General features: G+C 36.5%; 2 protein-coding genes across 3 annotated transcripts; one reads left to right on the forward strand and one right to left on the reverse strand.

Moving 5' to 3' along the window:
- Positions 1 to 1784: 1784 nt before the first annotated feature.
- LOC142623363 (protein FAR1-RELATED SEQUENCE 5-like) lies at positions 1785 to 11147 on the forward strand. The gene is made up of 2 exons (XM_075796761.1): positions 1785 to 4510; positions 10605 to 11147. The coding sequence occupies exons 1-2, from the start codon at positions 2285 to 2287 to the stop codon at positions 10779 to 10781; spliced, it is 2403 nt and encodes an 800-aa protein (XP_075652876.1). The 5' UTR covers positions 1785 to 2284; the 3' UTR covers positions 10782 to 11147.
- A 454-nt stretch (positions 11148 to 11601) lies between these two features.
- On the reverse strand, positions 11602 to 17560 carry LOC142626296 (diacylglycerol O-acyltransferase 2D). Of its 2 annotated transcripts, XM_075800108.1 has the most exons (9): positions 17075 to 17560; positions 16879 to 16953; positions 16619 to 16704; positions 13411 to 13517; positions 13163 to 13318; positions 12674 to 12760; positions 12270 to 12367; positions 12032 to 12119; positions 11602 to 11878 (listed from the first exon to the last, which is right to left on the reverse strand). In XM_075800108.1, exons 1-9 carry the CDS (start codon positions 17251 to 17253, stop codon positions 11777 to 11779), a joined length of 978 nt encoding a protein of 325 aa, XP_075656223.1. In that variant the 5' UTR covers positions 17254 to 17560; the 3' UTR covers positions 11602 to 11776. The 2 variants fall into 2 exon arrangements, with proteins under 2 accessions (XP_075656223.1, XP_075656224.1); XM_075800109.1 differs by lacking the exon at positions 13163 to 13318 and having other exon boundaries at positions 17075 to 17384.
- Between the last annotated feature and the right edge of the window lie 5164 nt (positions 17561 to 22724).

The following is a 22724-nucleotide window of genomic DNA, read 5'->3' on the forward strand; positions in this document are numbered from 1 at the left end:
AGGACTGAAGCAGATGAAAGTAGATAGAATAGACCGAATAGAATATAATGGACCGAAAGGACGAAAGTAGACAGAATGGACTGAAAGGACTGAAGTGGATAGAATAGGACCAATGTGGACCGATTAGGGACAATGTGAATGTGAACTGAATGGACCGAAGTAGACAGAATAGGACCAATATGGACTAAATAGAGCCAATGTGGATTTAATGGACCGAATTAGATCAAAGTGGACTGAGTAAGACTGAATTAGATTGAATAGAACTTTAGAGGGTAGAATGGACCAAATGGGACCAAATAGACCGAATAGGACCAAAGTGGATCAAAGAGGACAGAATGGACCGAATAGAACCAATGTGGACTGAATAAGACTTTTAAATATTTATCATTTTGATTTTTTAAGGCTCATATTTCTAATTTTTAACGTCTATTTTAGTATTGTAAGGACCAAAAATCATATACAAACCCAACAGCCCAAAGAAGGTCAAATAACTCAAGGCCCAAAATAATAAATTTGTAAAGAGGGAATGAAACAATAAAGATCTTGGCGTTCTAATCCCATTATCAAAATTAACAATACAATCTTTAAGACTTTCTCTCACTAGAATTGGCCCCCCTTCTTCGTTACTATCTCTCCTATTTATACTCCTTACTCTTGCTATCTCAATCCTTCATCTCTCACCTTACTAGCCTCATTTGCTGACACTTGTCCATTTACCTATAGTCGATAATGGAAAGAAGTTCTAGTGCTGTGCATTGTACTGTGTAGGTCACCCCTACATTAATGTAATAGATAAAGCTAGTGTTCTCTATTCAATGCGGCCAAAAAGCTTGGTGCAGAGCATTCAATACGGCATTCACAGTTACCTACCCGCAATCCAGATATTTTCAATATCTTTTAAATGCATCACCGATTTACCCTTTGTATTTCTCCAGGTAGTCCTACTTTTGCCTTCTCGGATCCTCGGACCCTTGACTTCCATCCTCCTTTATTTCTTATACTTCACAGTTGATCCTCAGACCTTCACCTTAAGTCCTCGGGCCTTCGAGTCTTCGGGTCCTCACAAGTATTTTTCTTTGTATTTTTTTTTAACTCAAAAGTAAATAGTTGAGCTCAAATATAATAAAATTTCATACTTTTCAATTAAATAAAAAATTGAGCTAAACTTGATAAGAAAATCTACAAAAAGAATCAATTTAAGTCCCAACTAATCTTAAAATGGACTGAAGAGGGATCGAAATTGATCGAGTGACCAAAGTATAGACCTAATTGGACTGAATATAAATTGTTTAATTTTTATATCTTCAAAAAATTATACATTATATTATAATAAAAAATAATTATTTCTTCTCATGCATTGCGTGGATCTATGACTAGTAATAATAATAATAATAAGGAGGGATTAGTCATTACACAAACAGGCCGAGAAGGAGAAATTCTTAAGTGCGTGGATTTTTAAATTTTTTTATTAAAGTCTTAAACTTATGAAATTGTTTTAATTTGAAGCCTTTATTTTATCTTGGTTATTGATTTACAATATTAAGGATAGTTATCTTTTTACCCTCTAATATCTGTTTTTGTACTAGGTAAAAAAAATAAGTGGGAAGGAGAAATGCCTTAAATTGAAAGTATATAATAAATTTTGGAAGTTTAATTTGAAATATTTTTAATGTAATAAAAAAGAAAAAGAAAAGTATGGATAGGATGGAAGGATGGAGAAGAGTGATGATGAATCGAACGGGTATAAAGATGAAGGTCCTGATGGTTGGGACAAATATAATATCAGAAGCCCTAAAACTAAAACTAAAACTAAAACTGAAACTGAAATTGAAACAGTGAGTTGAAAAACAAAACCCAACTCCAACAAAGTGACATTCTCTCACTCGGCCTTGTCTTTCCACCAAAATCGTTTCTGGCTGGAGCCTGGAGCTGCTTTTGCTTTGAGAAATGTTTGTTTGTATTTGATAGAAGAAGAATGTGCGGTCCGGTCAGTTATACTTTTACTCTATTCTATTTCTACTTCTACTACTACTAGTTTAGTTTAGTTTAGTTGAGTTCTCTCTTTCTTGTAAATGGTTATTATCCCAGATGATTTCAGTTTCAGATGAGCTATCATCATTATCATATCATTATTCATTACTCTTTTTTACATTAATTTACACGCTCTCTCCCTCAGTCATTCTATTTCTATTGTATTCAGAACCGGTTTAATTGTTTGGAATTTGTAATCGTTGTAGCATGAATAGGCTGCTTTGGCTCATAGGCAATTATAGCTATAGTGACAATGGAGTTTGAACCTCTGACCCAGTTGGGTAACGAGGTCATTGAATTTGACATGATTGGTCTCGCTGATGATGCCATGGACATTGACCACCCTCTCAATGTTGTTGTTGATGTCCATGATGATGAAGATCACCTTCTTCACAATTCAACTTCAACTACTACCACCATCCCTCCACCTGACGCTAATCTCGAACCTTTTGAGGGTATGGAATTTGAATCAGAAGAGGCTGCCAAGGCCTTCTACAATTCCTATGCCCGCCGTGTTGGCTTCAGCACCCGTGTCAGCATGTCTCGCCGCTCCAGACGTGATGGCGCCATCATTCAGAGGTCTTTTGTCTGTGCCAAAGAGGGCTTCCGTGTTGACAAGGACAAGGACAAGGACAAGGACAAACCTGGCCATGTTGATGGCAGGGTCAAGCGCCCCCGTGCTGAAACCCGTGTTGGTTGTAAGGCCATGTTGGTTGTCAAAATTCAGGATTCTCATTCTGCCAGATGGGCTGTTTCCAATTTTGTCAGAGACCATAACCATGAGCTGGTCCCCCCAGATAAGGTCCACTGTCTCCGCTCTCATCGTCATGTCTCTGGTTCCGCTAAGTCCTTGATAGATACCTTGCAGGGTGCTGGGATTGGCCCCAGTGGAATTATGTCTGCACTCATTAAAGAATATGGTGGAATTAGCAATGTTGGTTTCACAGAGCGTGACTGTAGGAATTACATGAGGAGTAGTCGCCAAAGGACCCTCGGAGGTGACACCCAGCTCCTCTTGGACTACTTGAGAAACAGGCAAGCTGTAGCTGAGAACAACCCTTCTCTTTTCTATGCTGTTCAGGGAGATGATGAGGATCAGTGCATGAGCAATATTTTCTGGGCTGATCCCAAGGCAAGGACTAACTACACTTACTTTGGAGACACAGTTACCTTTGACACCACTTACAGATCAAATCGCTATCGATTGCCCTTTGCGCCTTTCACAGGAGTTAACCATCATGGACAGCCTGTGTTGTTTGGTTGTGCTCTCCTCATAAATGAATCTGAGGCATCCTTTGTCTGGCTGTTTAAAACATGGCTCGAGGCAATGTCTGGGCGGCCTCCAGTCTCAATCACCACTGATCATGATCGGGTAATTCGCTTGGCTGTCACCCAGGTTCTTCCTGAGACCCGTCACCGTTTCTGCAAGTGGCACATCTTTAAAGAATGCCAAGAAAAGCTATCCCATGTGCTTTCTGAACATCTCAATTTTGAAGCAGAACTCCACAAGTGTGTCAACATGACAGAATCCATTGAAGAGTTTGAGTCCGGTTGGTTCTCTCTAATTGATAGATATGATCTCAGGGAACAAGAATGGCTACAAACAATATATGTTGACAGGAGGCAGTGGGTCCCAGTGTACTTGAGGGATACATTCTTTGCTGAAATGTCAATAACACAACGCAGTGACAGTATAAACTCTTATTTTGACGGGTATGTTAATGCATCAACAACCCTACAGCTGTTTGTTAAGCAGTATGAAAAGGCTCTAGAAAGTCGCTATGAAAAAGAAGTCAAGGCAGATTATGATACGATAAACGCTGCTCCTGTCCTTAAGACCCCATCCCCCATGGAGAAACAGGCAGCTGAGCTTTACACAAGGAAATTATTTATGAAGTTTCAAGAGGAGTTGGTTGAGACAATGACTTTTTTGGCAACCAAAGTTGATGAGGAGGTAATCACAACATATCAAGTTTCGAAATTTGGGGAAAATCATAAAGCTTACTTTGTTTCATTTAACATTCATGAGATGAAAGCAACTTGCAGTTGCCAGATGTTTGAGTTCTCTGGTCTTCTTTGCAGACACATACTGACAGTTTTTAGGGTGACAAATGTTCTCACTCTTCCATCTCATTATGTTTTAAAACGTTGGACAAGGAATGCCAAGAGTGGTGTCATATTAGAGGAACGTGCCAGCAATCTGTTGAATGGTTCACGAGAATCACTTACTGTTCGGTACAATAATCTTCGTAATGAGGCCCTTAAATTTGTTGATGATGGAGTTAAAACTGCAGAAATTTATAATGTGGCAGTGGGTGCTCTTCAGGAAGCTGCAAATAAAGTTGCTCTTGCTAAAAAGAATAGTGGGAAAAGTGCCTTTGTCAATGCAACTGGCAGAGAAGATTGTCTGCATCAAGGAAGTGTAGCAACTAATACTTGTGGGGGTCATCAAAGTGGTTTAGAACAACCTCTGTCTGTGGTTAGTTGTTTTCTGTTATTTTACTTCAGTTAGTTGCTTCTTGCTTTCTTTTTAGTTTAATATAAATAATAAGTTATTTATTTTTATCCTTTGGAACATTTCTCAAGGCTTATTTCTGTTCTTTTCAGCAAATAAATGACTTGGATTTTGTATGTAATGTGAAGCATGAACTTACTGTACAGGTTTTATCTACTTAGAATTATAGGATACACTTATGTTTTTTAATTATCTATGCTACACATAAAAGCACGGACTCCTTAAGGTGAAGTTTGAACGACCAAAATTCTTGTAACAAGTAAAAGAGGATGGACATTTAATTGGGAATATTAATGCTATTTAAATGAGAAATAGAATCTCAAAAAATAAAAAAGAAATTGAAACAACTTGAATTTGGGATTAATTTCAACTACCATATTATGATAACCATTCAAATAGAAAACAAGTACTTCATAATAATTATCCCAAAGGGAAACGTTTTAATTGACTTATAATTTTACTGAAAATAATATTTATGTAAAGAACAAATTAGCATTGAAAAGGTTTCACATATGCTCTAATGTTGGTATTAGTAAATTTTTTACCTACTTATAAAAAAAAAATAGTAAATTTTTTACCAGTCATGTAAGAATATAATGATATTGTACTGGTGTGTTGAAAATTGAAAACATCCATGATTTATCCTTCACTTGTTAAGATGTCCCAAATTATGCAAATCAGACTTGTTCTAAACTGTTTTTATAGAAGTATTATTTATGGTTCTGAATTTCTCTGAGTTCTACATGATCATTGCTCAACCATGAACAACAATAATCTCCCTTCCAACTGTCATGCGTTCAGCACTGGGCTACAACGTGTTTATAAATCCTTATAGTGCTCAAATCTGTACTATCTTATAGTGCTTTCTTGCTTTGAATTTTGTGATATTTACAGTGCTTTAGTGATGGTTCATTATTTTGTTGTGAATGGACTATGATCGTCTATATTGTACGATCATTTCTCTCATGGACTATGATTGTCTCTGGACATCCTACAATGCCTGCTCCCCAGGAATCCTTTCCTCTGTTCTATCATGTCTGAATTTCTCTTTTATCATCCACCATCTCCATGATTTGGCTAATCATCAACCCCCAAAAGTGTTTAGTATTCTTCAAAATCTTGTTTAACAGATTACCAAAATCATTAGGACTCATATACTTACAATCTGTGACCACTTGGGCTCTGATATGTGCTGTATCATCTCATGCCAGCCATATCCATTATCTTGCTTCTAATTGCTTGTTCTCATCTGCTTTCTTTTCCTTTATTTTTTATTTTTATTTTGATTATTAAAAAAAAGCAATGGCACTTCTTGGATAATTTATTCTTTAATTGCATAATTCCTTCGTAGTGCGAGCAAATGTTCATTTTTAAGGAGCTAGTGAAATTCATATGCCTTTTTGGCAAGTTAGCTTAGTGGTTGAGCTTTAGCAGCTTTATGGCACTCATCTATCTGGCTAGTGTTTCACTTCTTTTCCAATCAACTTGCAAATCAAGAATGAAGAACCCTTTTTTTTAATCGCAAAAGTAATTCAGTGTCCTTTATAGAGATGGTATTGTTTGCCCTAACAATTTTAGATTGTACGAATATTAAGCATTAGTAAACTAATACCTGACATATGCCATTTTTTTTTGATAAGTAATAAGACTTTTATTGAAAAGAATTGAACATCATGTTCACGATGGTGAACACTTTGAACAATGAACCAAATACAAGAAAATCAAGAACTAAAGGAAATAGAAACTAAAAAAATCAGATAAAGCAGTATAGTTTGTACACCCCCAAACACGAGCCCAAAGAAACAAAGTACGCAAAAGAAGACTTTTTAGATGTTCCAAAGTTCTCGCCTTATCTTCAAAAATCCGGGCATTACGTTCCTGCCAGACTAACCACATTACACATGCCGGGACCATATTCCAAATGGTTGAACGGTGTTTTCCAAACCAGTTTCTCCAAATAAAGAAAAAAGAGTTCACTGACCTTAGCATTACCCATTGAATCCCAAACACAGCAAAAGCTTCACACCATAAGGCATGAGAGAACTTACAATGAAGAAGAAGGTGATTCACTGATTCCCCATTGTAGTAACAGAAGCAACGCCTATTAACCAAAAACTGACATTTCTTAATAAGATTGTCAATGGTGAGTATCCCATCATTAGCTTCTGTCCATAAGAAGAAAGATACCCATTTAGGCACCTTAATACGCCATATACACTCCTAAGGAAAGGCATCAGTGGAAGGACTAGATAAAAGCTTATAAAAAGAGCGCACATTAAAAACACCCGATGTAGTCAATCTCCAGACCAGCTGATCATCCCCCTCACCCCTCGGCATAGAGGAATAAATAAACTCAAAGAATGAATAGACAGTGGTTGCTTGCCAATCTTGAGGACCATGACAGAACAATAAATTCCAGCTCCTCTCTCCTTCTAAATTTGATACAACCAAGTTAGAGACCCATGCTTCTCTAGAGACAGAGTAATCATACATAGAAGGAAATAGTTCCTTCAAAGGAGTAGGCCCACACCATGGGTTATGCCAAAAACTAACACAGCTACCTTCCCCCACATTATACAAAATTTGGCAGAAGAACTTCTCTGATCCTAATTTAATACTCCTCCACATCCCACACCCGTGGGAACCACTAACCCCTCTAGTACACCAGCCTCCTCTTGCCTCCCTATATTTATCTACTATAACCTGACGCCATAGTCTATTTTTCTCATTCTCAAAAGCCACAACCACTTTCCAAGCAAAGTCTTGTTAAACAGCCCAACCTTTCGGATTCCCAAACCACCACATTCAATTGGCAAGCATACTTTGTCCCAAGCAACTAAAGGATACTTGAGATTGAGGAGATTGGACTTTGTGGACTGGTGCATTATGTGTCGTCACTGTGGAGAGACGGTTGACCACTTACTTCTTCATTGTGAGATGACTTATTGGTTATGGAGCTTTGTCTTTAGAACTCTTGGCATGTCTTGGGTTATTCCTAGATCGATACTAGATTTGCTTTTTGGCTGGTGGAATTGGTTGGGGAAGCACTTGTCTCAAATTTGGAATTTAGTTCCGTTGGGCATTCTTTGGTGTGTTTGGAAGGAGCAGAATCGGCGGACTTTTAAGGATTTGGACAACACCAGTAATCAGTTGCTTGCTTTTTTTAGTGGGACTCTTTTTGATTGGTCTAGGGCTTGGGGACTCACGACTAGTGACTCTCTCCCTTCTTTTCTTAGCTCCCTCTCTCTTTTTTAGTTTTTCATGTTGTTTGGTTTTCTATTTTTGTTTTTGTTTTTGTTCTGTTCTCTTCCCCTTGTGTTTTCTAGGTGTGCTCTATGTTCTTTATGCATAGGTTAGCATTTCGTATATATATCATTCTTACTTATTAAAAAAAAAACTAAAGGATACTTAAACACATCCTCTGAGGCCCCCCAAAGGAAATTCCTTTGAATCCTTTCTATTCTTGCTGCCACAACTTGAGGGATAGTAAACAACGATAAAAAGTAGGTGGGAAGACTCGATAGGGTACTCTTTAACAAAGTAAGCCTACCACCTTTCGACAAATAAAGTTGTTTCCATCCAGCCAGCCGTTTCTCCATCTTTTCTATAATAGGATTCCAAATTGATGAATCCTTATAATGTGGCCCGAGGGGCATGCCCAAATAACTCATAGGCAGTGTGCCCACCTTGCAGCAAAGGATACGAGCCAAACCATTCAAATTTCCAACATCACCCTCAGGAACAATTTCACTCTTGCCTACATTAACTTTGAAGCCTGTAATAGCTTCAAAGAATATCCATCCGCAAGTATAATAACTGATCCCTAGAAGCATCACAAAACAAAATAGTATCATCAGCAAAATGAAGGTGAGAGATATGTAAACCCCCCTGTCTATGGGACCCCGCTTGAAATCCACAAAGAAAACCACCATTTTCTGTCCTCTTCAACAATCTACTTAACACTTCCATAACCATAAGAAATAAAAGCGGAGACAAAGGATCCCCTTGGCGAAGACCACAAAAACTACCAAAAAAACCCGCAGGAGATCCATTAACCAGAACTGAGAATATAACTGTAGAGATGCACGCCTTAAACCACCTTGCCCCAAAGCCCATCCTTCCCATAAGGTAAAATAGTGCATTCCAATTCACATGATCATAAGCCTTCTCAATGTCTAGCTTAATTATAACACCAGGAGTACCACTCTTCAACCTGCTGTCTAAGCATTCATTGGCAATTAGAACCGAGTCAAGAATTTGTCTCCCTCCCACAAAAGAATTTTGAAAGTCAGAAATCAAGAGGACAAAAATCAAGAATTTGTAACAGAACTAGTACCTTTGTCCTCAGATCTATATATCGCTTGATAATTCCCTTGTTTCCATCAGATCTATATAGGAGATTGGTTCAGCTTACAACTATTGTAACTTTTCAAATGCTACACCCTTTTAAGATCTTTGATATCTATTAGATGTAACTATCACCTTCCACATAGGCTTATTTTCTTAAATTCTCTCATCATCATCATCATCTTTTACTACTCAATCTACTCTCTGATCTCTCTTCTCCTTTTATCAACCTGCTCTGTATTCTTAGTTTCTCCTTTCTTTAATGCAAACCCTTCTCCCCTTGTTCACTCTTGAATTCTTCTCTTATAAGAAATATTCATCAAGTTGGTTTTCTCATACATGATTCCATGAGGTCTGGTTTTCTCGTAGTTACTGCTTCATTTAATTTTTTTCAATCAATATAATAGATCCCCAATAGTTTGGATTAAGATTTATCCGTTAAATTTCTGTTGAACCTCAAATTGAAATTATTTTTTTTGACCAAAGAGGATTTTGGTACTTAAAAGTGGTGCCAATGAGCTTGGATGCAACTGTTATAGATTGTCATATGCTTTGCAAACCCACTTTTTTCTTTATGCCTGCTACTTTGCTTTCTGCATATCAATCACTCTTTATTCAATCATCGTTTTAAAGACCCAACAAGAAGTTATGCCCTTTGCTATTATGCGCCAAGGGTTTAAGAGGGTTTATAGAGGTTCTGGTACTTCTTTTACTGGTGCAATCCTGGCAACCCACCAAGCCCTTTGTTCAGTTGGACTTGGTCAACCTGAGAAGAGCAGAGGAGAGGCCATGCTTCTCAGTATCTAGGTGGGATTGAGCTGTCCAGGTCCTGAGGACGAGACCTGAAGATGACATTGGTGAGAAAGAGCTGTTCTAACCCGTGTGAGAGGAGCACCTTTGGAAAATTCAGTGACGTAAAGCAGTATTTGTTCCAGTGTTAGATCTAATTGGAATCAATTTTTTCTTTTTCTTTTAAGGAGTAATAGTTGAGAACTGTGTAGCTTGAACTCATCCCTAATTGTCTTGATTTATAGGTTCTAATTTGAATCCTGTTGGGACACTTGATAGTCTTTATAACAGTATGCATAGAGAAAAAATGAGTTGGTCTCAAACAAAGGTACATATCATATTCAAAACTTGAATGACCAGGATTGAATGATAAATCACTTACATATCATTATAAGGTATATAATGGCAAATGTCTTAGAGGACTATGTTGGGAAGTAGAAGTTGTCAAGACATGTAACTATCCAAGCTTAGTATGACTAGAGGTTTATTGTCCCCTTCTGTGAATGGATATTAGGATTTTGGATAAATTAGTACATACTTTGGGGTGCAGTTGGGAATAGAATAGATCCTGTAAGTATATCTGACAAGAACATATGTTGGGAACATTATATGCAATGGAGAAAACTGTTTGGTACATTTGACATGTATAAGGTTGCTTTCACATATGGATTGAAGAAGTTGCTCAAATTCATTCAAAGCCCTTGTAGCTCAGTGCTAGTGGCATAACAGGAGGAGGAACAAGATTCAAATCTTCCCAAATGACATTCAGTGTGAAAAATACTGTTTCTAGTGTAACTGATATTTAAATTGATGTTGTGTTGAATGATAATAATGCTCATCGTATGACTCTTGGTCCCCCCCGCCCTTTTTACTTTTTTCGTTTGTTTTGAATGGTGTGAATGAACATTACATATGCCTGCAGGATGAGCAAGACAGGAAAATCCAAAAGCTAGCGCACCAACTTGAACGTGCACGAAGAAAATGTGAAGTGTACCGGGCTAATTTGCTTTCAGTTTTGAAAGATATTGAGGATCAAAAATTACAGCTTTCAGTTAAAGTTCAAAACATTAAGTTAGGAATGAAAGACAGATCTGAATGACATTGACAATACCCTCTCTCTCTCTCTCTCTTGAGTCGGAAAAAAAAAGAAAGGTGGGGAGGGGGTTGGGTTTTGAATTGAAATGACTCGTCAATTTATGCGACATTTTGCTCTGGCTTTCTTATCGACACCTTTCAATTGTAAATAGAAGTATCTCTTCCATGACCTCTATCCTCTGCCCTTCCACTAGGTGAGTGCCTCTATGGGAGAGTGGAGTTGAATTTGGTAGGTTTAGGTGAACAACTTTATTAGGGAGAGAGGGGAGGCGTGGGAAGTTGATGTTGAAAATTACTACTGTAAATTGCATTGTTAGTCCCGCGCTCAATATTTTTCCCACTTGGAATATGGAAAATCGCATTGCATAAACCCTCTTTTAAGACACCGAAAATGGAGGTGAATATCCTCTTTTAAGGCACCGAAAATGGAGGTGAATATTTTGTCGGATGCATTGCACTGAAAGTCTTGAAAGGTATTTTTTTGGTAAACTTGAAAGGTATTTGTTGACTTCCATTAGCCATCACTGGCAATTGGAAAACGACAAGTTCCTACCATATGAAAAGGAGACGGGAGTTCTTTGAAAAGGCAGACTCTCTCAAAACACTTTTTGTTAATTAGTTTCTAAGTTGCATTTACCCAAAATTTAGCAGGAAATAATTTTCCCTTTGCCATATTCCTTGTAAAGATATGTTTGAGATCCGCTTATTTTGTTAAAATTAAAAATTTTTTGTTGAAAGTACTATATATAAAGGTAAAAGTTAGTTGAAATGGTACAGTGAAACCTATAAGTAGTAACAAAAAGTGCAGTGACACTCCTAAATAGTAGCAAAAATAAATTGAATAATAAAATAAGCTGGCTTCTTAATTTTTGCCAAACAAATAGAGTTCATGTTCAGGCAAGACTGCTGCGATGCCTTATTTTTCTATTCACCCAACTATGACAAATATAATAATTGAATAGAAATGGAGGAGCATATGGTATACAAATCAAGATCTAATCAAAGAATTTTCAGTTGAAGGTCAGCATAGCCAATCTGTGCTTTGTGCTTCTCAAAGAGATCTTGAAGTGCTTTAACGAATTGACTATGAGCTTCAATGACCTGAAGAGAGAGAAACAAACAAATCAGCAAACTGAGCAGCTTCCAACACCCGGATGATTCCACTAAAAAGTGATGAAGTGAAACTCCCAAGGGATCGACATTGATAGATAAATAACCATGCTCAAATGTTGCAGTGGCATTGAAATTTGATACCTCTTCCATCGTGGGATGTGGATTTTTCTTGAGCTCAATTGGTCTACCCACCACCACATGCATCGGATGTCTGAATGGTACAGGAGATCTGCAAAAGAGAAAACCAACTCTAGATTATAGTCAAATCTCTCCACATTTCCATATGCTTCTGCTGCAAACATTCTCAAACAAATGCATGCAGAAGTCACAGGCCAAAAAGTAAAACAAATGGAATTCAAGAAGAAGAATTCATACACACCCTAAAATTCCCCCGAAGTATATTGGGGTAAACTTGATAGCTCTAGAAAATTGCAGGAACAACTTCCCACCCGGTTTCCACCACTTATAGATGTGTGACTGTCTCACAATTCAGAGGAGAGCGGAGAAAAAGAATAAATTAACTGTTTTGTGTAAAGCAAAATGCACTATTGACAACAAAATATTAGTCAACATAATAGTAAGCGATTGACATGTGGGCCATTCAAAATCTGCAACAAATTGATCCAACTGGCTGCACAACAATTGCACCAGTATCATCACAGACCAAGAAAACAAAACCATTAACTGCATATCAAGCACAATGCAACTATGACAATTAGAATCCTAAACCTACTACTTACCAGATATTCCAATGAGAGAGAGAGAGAGAGAGAGAGTCAATACCTGACCAAAGCAGAAAACTGGAACCAGGGGATGGCCCATCTCCATGGCTATGCGAACAAATCCTCTTCTCGTCTTAAGAAAGGCAATCTACAAAGGAGGCACAACAGTAAATCCCCAATTTAACCAAAAAAAAAAAAAGGAAATGGTACCTCTACATTCATATCTATTTGTGTGTGCATGAGAGAGAGAGAGAGAGAGAGAGAGAGAGAGAGAAGGGGGTGGGGGGTGTCTATGATCAAAGTTCAATGCAACAAAACTTAGATGATTAGACAATCAGTAAAGTGCTCAATATTGCCTATTTGATTCCCCCCCCCCCCCCCTAATGATGTGGAACCTTACCAAGGCAAAGGGCCCTTTGGACCCAACCTTGGGGAGTAAACCACAGATACACAGAGCATTCAATTTTTAGAAAAAAGAAATGGATGAATACGTGTAAATATTGACTAGACATAAACACAGAACACAAGGAAGAGTTAAAAAGGATTAAACCTCAGAACCATGCTCCATAAGAGATGTCTCCTGCACTCCCCCTGGCACTACGATGCAACTATATCCAGCTTTCAAAAGGGAGATAAAGTTTTTCTTTGTTGCAGGTGCAAGACCCAACCATGTCCATATGTGCCTCAAAAATGGTGTGTAAAAGACCTAATAATTTTCTAAGACATGTTGAGCGAGACTGAACGCAGAGAAAGGCTCCATGAATATATTGAACAACTTCAAGGTGAAAAAAATCTTACAGCGCTACTGGCAAGGACCTTTATCTTTGGAAGCGGCATGAAACCTGTAAGGTCAGCGAGCGCAACAACACCAATTGGCAAAACTGAATGTGGTTCATAACCGAAGACTGCATGAAACACAGACCAAAATTATTACTTTATCTAAACAAGGACAGCCAGACCCCCTAGGGGCACCCAGGTGGTGGGCTACTAGGTTTGGAGTGTGACGTAAACCTGGAAGTCCCAAGTTCAATCCACCACAATATTGGTTTATGGGATTTCCATGGTGTCTGATGGGTAGCAAGTGGAATAATTTGGCCAAATGTTAGGACACCACTTCAACTATGATGGTAAAACTCTATACATGCATCTATGGCTTAAAAATTCAAAATTCAGCCACAAAACCCCCCTAAAAATTTATAAAAAAACAAAAAAAAGGCATCGAGTGAAAGAATGAAAGTTGTAAAATTAGAAAAAACAAAGCAAGCAAAGATTTTAATCATTAGACAAGCAATGTATAGGACTTGCTCATCATGGGACTACAATAATGTGCGATAACGTGTAAGTTAGCTAAAGAATATCTCTTAGCAGAATACAAGTTCTATAGTGCCAACCTCTGATAACCCAGTAGGAGTAATGATGCAGGGCATTTAAGTAGTTTTACATTTGTAGCTGAACACAAAACCGGTAGAAATAGTTGCTTCTGTCCAAACAGTGGGTTAGAGGTTTTTATTGTCATAGCAGTCACTTAGATCCATTTGTACTAATTTTGTTAATATTTTAGTTGGTTAGATTCCAATTACCAATCAGATTAAGTCTTTAATCGAGCCAATCCAGTGGCTGCTAGTGTAGTGCAGCTTGTATAAATTGCAGATTAGGCTCTCATTTGTATTCAGTTTTAATATGCGATCAAAATAAGTCTTAAGAGCTTTAATTTGAGAACTTTGTGTTCTTTGCTGATTAAAGAGTTAGAAGACCAAGATATGGGGGAGCCTATTTTTGATAGCTGCATTGAAGAACAAAATGGCGAGGAAGGACAAGAATTGAGTGATTGCATAACAAGTATGGCTGAACCTGTTTATGAACAGAATAGGGAAAAAGGAGTAGATGCTATTGTTGAGAAAGAAAATGACTTTTCAATAGCGATAAGGGCTATGAAAGTTCCAAAACAAGAAATGGAGGATGACAAACAGCATAAACGTACACTCTTTTCTACTGATTTCAACATTGAAGGAAGAAGTTGTGACTTGCTAATTAAGAAAGGTAGTTATGAGAGTATGGAGTCTCAAGAGATTTTGACCAAGCAAGATTTGAAGGTTCAACAAAATCTGTCTTGCTTAAATAAAGGAGATGAAATTCGAGTTTCAAGAGGCTGTTATTCCATTCCTTGTGATGAAGTTGCCATACAATCATGTGAATACAATAGGCAAGCCATCTTGGGTGGAAGGTGCAGCACACATAGTTTGTACAAGATAGTGCTTCACTACGCCTAGCAATGAAAGAAGGGGAAAACAAATCCCAAACCAATGGTCAAGATGAAAAGTCTTTAAAACTGGAGGGTCAACCAAACTTGAGGACAAGTTTGCTTTCAAGAAAGGGAGTCCTCCTGATGCAGATGCATCTACATTTAGTGTTTCATTTGTGTGGGACTTGGCTGTGCAGAAGCAGCGGCATTTGGTGTGCTGCAACAACAGCAAACTCATCATTCAAGGCAACTGTATCATCCTATAACTTCATACAAATCTTATGGCAACCAAGAGCACTTGAGGTCAAGTGCTTCTTAAGAGGGAGAGTCCTGATGCAGGGTATTTCAAGTAGCTATATCATAATCCTCTCGTAACTAATTAGTTAGTTAGTTAGTTAGTTAGTTAGATGATTTCTTAGGCATTCGCCAATAGGATTTAGACACTTGTCAACCATCTAGAGGCTGCCAATGCCAAACAATTAGTATAAGTAGCATAAGCTCTTTGTAAAACAGTTTTGGTATATGATTGAAAATAAGCCTTGAGAGCTTTTATTTGAGAACTGTGTGCAGAGGTGCCTAACCACCTATCAACGTGTTCTAAGCAACTCTCTTTCCATCTAATCTAAATCATATCACAGCCCATCACCTTCCCTGCATCAAGTAACAACACCACCTCTCTGATATATCTTCCAAAACCTGAACCAGGCATTCACCCAAAATCATATTGCCCAGCTTCCACATCTTAGTTCATCCTAATAATAACAACCACCATTGAATTATAGGTCTAGGGATTTAATTATTAAACTAAGAGTTCTCTGGATTCAATTATTAAACTAAGAACTACAGAAAACTCTCTGTGAGCGTACACAAAACCTATTTTTGAGATGGTTGGAAATATAAACATTAATATGTTTCTGACCCTGTAGCTTGAACCCCTCCTCCCTTGAACCCCTAAGCACTTCGTGCAATGGGAGGTACCATCCTGCCTACAGGGACAGTTGGTGTGTATACAAAAACTTGGGAGAGGATATTATGATACCAGCAGTAAACAAAAACCAACCTTGTCACTCCATCAAGCTGTCACATTCATATTTGATTAACGAAACATGACATTTAACCCTCAACAATAAATCATAAAGCAAAGGTGAAAAAATAAATGAAACGGTAGTAGACTAGGTAAGTTCCAAAGGTGAACCCTCTGCAATTCACTAACTGCTCCTTGAAGGTAACAAACAAACATGATATAATAAATCGCTTTAAAAATGAATGTTGAAAATAATTTATCTAAAACTTAAGCACTGTTTACATTTTGTGATTGAGGCTCAAAATTTTCACTTTAGTTGTGCACATAGCAAATACACCACCATAAAAGCCAGAACAGTATTGAAGATGTGAATACCATAGTGACAGTGTTAAAGACCCAACCAATAGCTTGGGGTGCATGATGTGATTGGCGTGGAAAGATAATTGATTTGGGTCCATTCATCCAATACTACCTTGTGATTGTGGTGTGAAAGAAAATTAAGGCTTAATAAATGCAAGGACCAGGAAGTTAGTTTTATGGAAGCCAGTAAAAAGCTTGAAATTGAAATGGGTTATAAAAACAAAAACATGTGGGCAAATTGATTTGTTGGTAGAATAATCAAATAATGCAAGGGAAGGCATGTAATAGTAATTCAGGAACTTTGAAGATAGCAAATTTAAATTAAAGTAAGACAACAAGCAAAAAGGGAGGGCCAGAGTAGAATAGAAAAGAAAACAAACCATAAGCGCGATCAGGTTGGAAGGCGTTTATATCCTCTACATGCAGAGTCACTGGGAAGTAACTACAAGCATGCTTACATATATACCTGCAAAATTAAAAAAACAAAAAAAATTAAACTAAGCAAAAAAGCATTTAAAATTGAGAATAGGCAAATAGTAGAGTAGAAATAGATTAAAGAGAGACAAGAGATAGAATAGGATAGGAGTAGGCAAAGTAAAAAGGGAATGAAAAGAGTTTGAAGTAGAGAGTAGAGAGGTACCTGGACAAACGTCGGCCAAATCTGTTTTGTTCGTCGATGGGAATGAACATTAATACAGCAAGCAAACCCAGAACCCTGTTTGTTAATAGAAATAGGTAAAGATTGAAAATTGCAATTTTGTTTGATTTTAATAAAAGAAACAAAGAAAGAAATTGAGAGAGAGAGAGAGAGAGAGAGAGAGAGAGAGAAAACTGACAAAAGAGCTTGGGAAAAAGGAAGGAAGAGGAAGGTGAAGAGGACTATAGCGATATTGAAATGAATAGCTCCCAGCCATATTCCAAGGGCTAGAATAGCTTGAAATGTATTGGATCCCAATCCAAATTCTTCTCTTCCCTTAAATAGTCGACCGCCCTCTTCTTCCCTTTCCATCACCATCTCACCCACACCCACACCCTCTTTTCCCTTTCTTCTTCTTTCTCTTCCTCTTTCAACCAACTGTAACTATAACTATATCTATATCATGTGTGAAGACTGAAGTAGTAGTATCTATATGATACTTGTAACTACCTTCTTCTTCTTCTAAAAGGTTCTATACCCTTCTTTCCCTTTCCAACCAAAGCTGGGAATTTTCTATAAAACGATAGGCAAGGTTATGATCGAAATTTCAGTCAAATATTAATATTAACATTGGAATCGCCGTCGCTTTCTCTATCTGGCCCTGGCCCCCTTGTAGTTTGGAGTTGGCCCTTCCTACTTCATTTCTCTTTATTTTATAATCTCTATCACGTAACATTCGCAAGTCACAACGACTAACTCACAACTCACCACACAGATGTTGAAAATGAATTAACTATTAAAGTTAAGGAGACACAGTAGTGTAGATGTAGTAAAGCACTGTTCGCTAAAAAAACTGAGTCTGAGAGGAACACACAATAAAATGTGGGTGCGACTCATATTCTCATCCTAATCCTAAACAACATACTATTAACATTTTTTTTTTTTATACAAACACGCCAGCTGACCTAACCATGCAAAAACGCACCTCACACACACCTGTCTCTCTAATAAATAATAATGTCCACTCCTCACTCCTCCCCCAAATGCCAATTGGAGTTGCCATCACTCCACCGTTTATTGTCGTTATCATTGCCTGCAAATGCAATCCCATTCCATTTGGTCAATGTTTATTTTTTTTTTATAATAGTTTAGAGGATTGAGTGCACCCTAGCCTCCCCTCCCTCCGCTCCGCAATCATCACTTTCATTCAACTCTTTATTAATTAAAATACTACTTGCTTGTATGTACCCTGATCGCTAATCTAAATTTTAAGGTGGATAACATGTACTGTATTATTTTTTTTTTTCCTATCATTTTAATCTACTTGAAATCATACTCCTTTGTTACTTTCTTTCCTTTGATTGACATGTTTTTTTCGTTACTTCCTCTAACCATGATAGTTGTCCGGGGAATGGTCCCAGGCCCATTGGGCCTCAGGCCCATTGGGCCTTGGGCCCAAACCTTGTGGTACAGCGCATGATCCCATTCCTGTTGGATCCTTGATCTTGGGCCGGACGAGCTTTGAGGCCCAAGCTTAGCTCAAGTACTATGATAAGGCTATCATGTCCTGAACGTATTAAAAACAAGCCCATACCGGTCAATTATAGTTTGATCGGGAACGTGCCCGCCGAAAACAGCCTATGTTCATCAAGAGAATTTTGGGTACGCACAATAGTTTAGGTCTCAGCTTCGCAAATCATATACTATATAATAAAAGTTAAGCTTAGAAGTCGTGGTTGTGCTAAGTGGTTGCACTAAATTGCAAAAAAAAAAAAAAAAAAATTAGAATTTTGAAAAAATTAATATAATTTTTTTTGTACTTATCTTCTTCTTCTATAATTTCTAAATTGATAAAAATCTTAATTTGATTACAATTCAAACTCTTCATCTAATCCTTTTGTTATTATAATTTATAAGTTGATACAAAATTTTAATTTGATTACAATTCAAACTCTTCATCTAATCCTTTTTTATTTAAAATATTGTAAGTGCACAATTATGCCTGGACCCAAAAACAAACGTGGGCTCAGGCCCAACGAGCCTTAAACAATAAAACTTGTAGAGTGTGGACTCGAAATCTAGTTTAGTGGTGTTGGAAGCTTGATAAACAGATTAGAGTGTTATAGTATTTGCAAACAATAAACAAATATGACAAAGGAACCTCCTTGGACGTAAGCCGATGACGATTTATGTATTATCTTTCTTTCTCTTTCAAAGATTACAATTCTTAGTCCTTCTCTAGCTAACTGACCGACCCTCCATTCTTTACCCTCTTCTCTTTTTAAATACTTCTCCTTCTTTCCTCTTTGTCCACGTGTCACGCAAATTTTATCCTTAGATCTTCTCCCATTTCCACCACCTTCCTGAAGTCTTTAAACAATAGCAAGAAGGTGAATTCTATTGTTCAGGGGTCACTTCCCCATCAATGCGGCCAGGGAGGTAGGTAAAGGGTCTTAAATGTGGAGGTAGCAGCCTTTTTCTGAGATATTTCTCTTACACCATTGCGTCTAGAGGGTACTTGGATCCTCCTCTTAACCAATAGTCTTTCGAGAACTCTGCCTCTGATCTTCCTGGCGAGTCCCAAGGTCATCGCGAGTCTATCTGAGGAGATTCGTCCTCAGACGAATCCTCGGACCTTTGCCATGTGGGCCGACTTGTAGTCTTAAAGGCCTTTAGTCCAAAACGGGCTGGCACCTGTCAATAAAGCCCAAGGCCAAATACTTGCTCAGGTCCTTTTACTCCCCACAAATATATTACTACGTGTAAAAAAAAAACACACGTTCTTAAAGTGATAGAGAAAACAAATAGGTTTATTCTTTGTTGTTTTTTTAAATTTATATCTTAATTTATAATTTATGTTAATTTCTTAATTTTAAATTATGAATAATTTTGATTATATTCTTTATATTGAATGTAAATTGTTGTTTATAGGTTTTTGGTTGTGTTATATTCTTCAAAAAAAAAAAGTTTATATAAATTCGGCAACAGAGCTAAATAGATAAGCCTAAGAAATGTTTAGTAGTAATAGTTTTATTAGTAACTTTTTGTTAACATGATTTTAAAAAAATAAATTGAATAGAGAGATAATTTATTAACGTAATTTAAACTTTACTAAAACTTTTTTAAGGGGTTGGTTTAAAAAAAAATTAAAGTAATTTTCTAATTATTAACTACTATGCGCTAACTTCTAACTACTAAAACCCACAATTGAAATACTAATCCGTATGAGATACTACTTCCAAAGATTAATATATTAGCTATTATATATTAACGCTGACTTTTTTTTTAAAAAAAAAATTATAAAAGAAGGGTTTTCTCCTTCCTTGCAAAATAAAAGGATTATAGCAATAATTAGCTAGACAAGGGTAAGACTACACCGCATCTTTTCTATAATAAATGTTAAATTCAAATCATTTTTCATGCATATATACATGCAATACGAAGGAATTATAATAAGAATTAGCTAGACAGAGGTAAGACTACACCACCTCTTTTCTACAATAAATATTAAATTCAGATAATTTTCCATGCATATACACACACATATAGCATGCAACACACATGACTTAAACTTGGTAGAGTGAAACTCACTCAAGTTTCAATGCCTTCTTCCATACTTTCAATGACAAAAATTAAATTCTCATGTGAGTCTCTCTCTACTTCAAAATTTTTAAATGTTTAATAATTTAAATTTTTCTTAATTATTGAATTGAGGTTTTACTTAAACATGATTTCAATTATTGTTTTGGATAGTTTTTAATTATTAAATTCAAGGGTTTTCCATTTAAATATATGTAATTAATTGAGCCTTAAATGTATTATTGAAAATCATTTTATATATTTTTTTAGGTACCTCTACCATCTTCCATTCAATTATACACACACACACACACATGTAGCATGCAATGCACATGACTTAAAATTTAAGTTTAAACTTAAACTTGTTAGAGTGAAACTCACTCAAGTTTCAATGCCTTCTTCCATGCTTTCAAGGACAAAAATTAAATTCTCATGTGAGTCTCTCTCTACTTCAAAATTTTAATGTTTAATAATTTAGATTGTTCTTAATTATTGAATTGAGATTTCACTTAAACATAATTTCAATTATTGTTTTGGATAGGTTTCAATTATTAAATTCAAGGGCTTTCCATTTAAATATATGTAATTAATTGAGCCTTAAAGTTCAATGTATTATTGAAAATCATTTTATATATATATTTTTAGGTAACTCTACCATTGTCCTTTTATATATACACACACACACACACACATATATATATATATATATATATGCATTTTATTATACCTTAGTTTCACACAACATGCATTCATTATGTAGCTTAAAAGTAAAATATTCATTTATTTTTATTATTTATTTTAAAGTAAATTAATAAAAAATTATTTACATATAAATTTTAATTAAGCCGTGTATCGAACGGACATAATGCTAGTACAATACTTAACCCAGTTCTGTGATCATCAATTATATATGGATGGATGATATTTAATTTAAGTGATAAATCTACAGACTTTTTTTTTTAATAAAAATTTTATGCAGCAGATTTACTTGTGCATTAATGCAGGCTTTCCCTCCATTATCCCCCTGCTACTTTTATTTTAACATCTTCTACACTCGCCTTCCTTTAAAAGTAATACTTCCTCCGTTCCACTTTGTTTGTCCTGTTTAAAAAGTCAAACTTTCTAAGAGAACGTCATTTATTGTGTTTGTCTGCCTTATAAAAATGTATAAATTTACAAAACTGCCCTTAAATAAATTTATCAACTTTTTTTAAAAAAGAGTTATTCTTAATAAGTCAACTAAAAAGATGTCCTAATTAGATTGTGTAGGGATAAGAGGCCCAAAAATGCATATTGGGCCATGGGTTTTGTCCAAGGGTGTTCATTTGTCCAAAGACAGATTAACAATAATAAAGATGTCAGACCTAGAGGTCCCCAAGCAAGTTGCGATCGAAGAAGCTAAGGGAGGTAGTCTAAGGAGGGGCGTCCCCTCGGCTAAGCGAAGTAAAGGTCAGATGGTATGTCCTGTTGTCCAGAATGATCTTCCAGGAGCTCCTACTGATGAAGATATGTTTCATGGGGGCACAAAGCAAAGGAATAGCTATAAAATATCTAAGAGAAAGCTGCTAATACCGCATTGAATGCTCTGTATCCAAATCTCTAGCCGCATTAATGAGAAAGTGATGTCCGAATAGTTATTTTCAGCCTTACAGTTATTACCCAAAAACTTCAAGAATGTGCTGATGAGACAAGTATCAATACTAGCAGTCTAGACCTACATGTGGAGGGAGGAAATGAGAAGAAAGAGGAAGTATAAAATAGAAAAAGATCCCTGAGAAGGGTGGATCAAAAGAAAGAGAGGGAAAATACTGTAGATTGAATAACAATATCTGTAATATGTCCTTAAGAGAAAGAAATATAAGAATCAACCTCCTCAGCTTGAATCCGAGGACAATTTTCATTATGCAACTATTCTATTTTCATCATATTGTGATTTTGGCCCATTGTCATTGTTATCTAAACTCATTAGAACCTAGATTTCTAGCCCACTCTCTACAAATTTATTGTTTTGGGCTTTTTAGGCCTATCTCCTTCCTATTTTAGGCTTAGGTGCAAATCATGTCTTTATAGATTGATTTTTTAAATATTTGTTAGTTTTCTTTTCAAATAGTTTTGAAAATAAAGTAAGGGTATAATAGGAATGTTAGTAAATTAATTAATTTTTATAGAAACAGGACAACATTTTGAGAGATTCTAAAATGAAATAGAAGATAAACAAACTGGGACAGAGGGAGTAATAGCTAGTAGTAGTAGGCCTAGGAAGGAGTATA

The sequence above is a fragment of the Castanea sativa genome, chromosome 2, assembly GCF_040712315.1.
Source record: "Castanea sativa cultivar Marrone di Chiusa Pesio chromosome 2, ASM4071231v1".
In the NCBI taxonomy this organism is placed as follows: Eukaryota; Viridiplantae; Streptophyta; class Magnoliopsida; order Fagales; family Fagaceae; genus Castanea; species Castanea sativa.

Excerpts from the sequence above, each read along its gene's own strand:
- LOC142623363 (XM_075796761.1), top strand. The coding sequence starts at position 2,285 with ATGGAGTTTGAACCTCTGACCCAGTTGGGTAACGAGGTCATTGAATTT. Across the intron at positions 4,511-10,604 it reads TAGAACAACCTCTGTCTGTG|GATGAGCAAGACAGGAAAAT; the intron begins GTTAGTTGTTTT and ends ATATGCCTGCAG.
- LOC142626296 (XM_075800108.1), bottom strand. The coding sequence starts at position 17,253 with ATGGTGATGGAAAGGGAAGAAGAGGGCGGTCGACTATTTAAGGGAAGA. Across the intron at positions 13,518-16,618 it reads CCAACCTGATCGCGCTTATG|TCTTCGGTTATGAACCACAT; the intron begins GTTTGTTTTCTT and ends TGTTTCATGCAG. Across the intron at positions 12,761-13,162 it reads TTATGGAGCATGGTTCTGAG|ATTGCCTTTCTTAAGACGAG; the intron begins GTTTAATCCTTT and ends CCTCCTTTGTAG.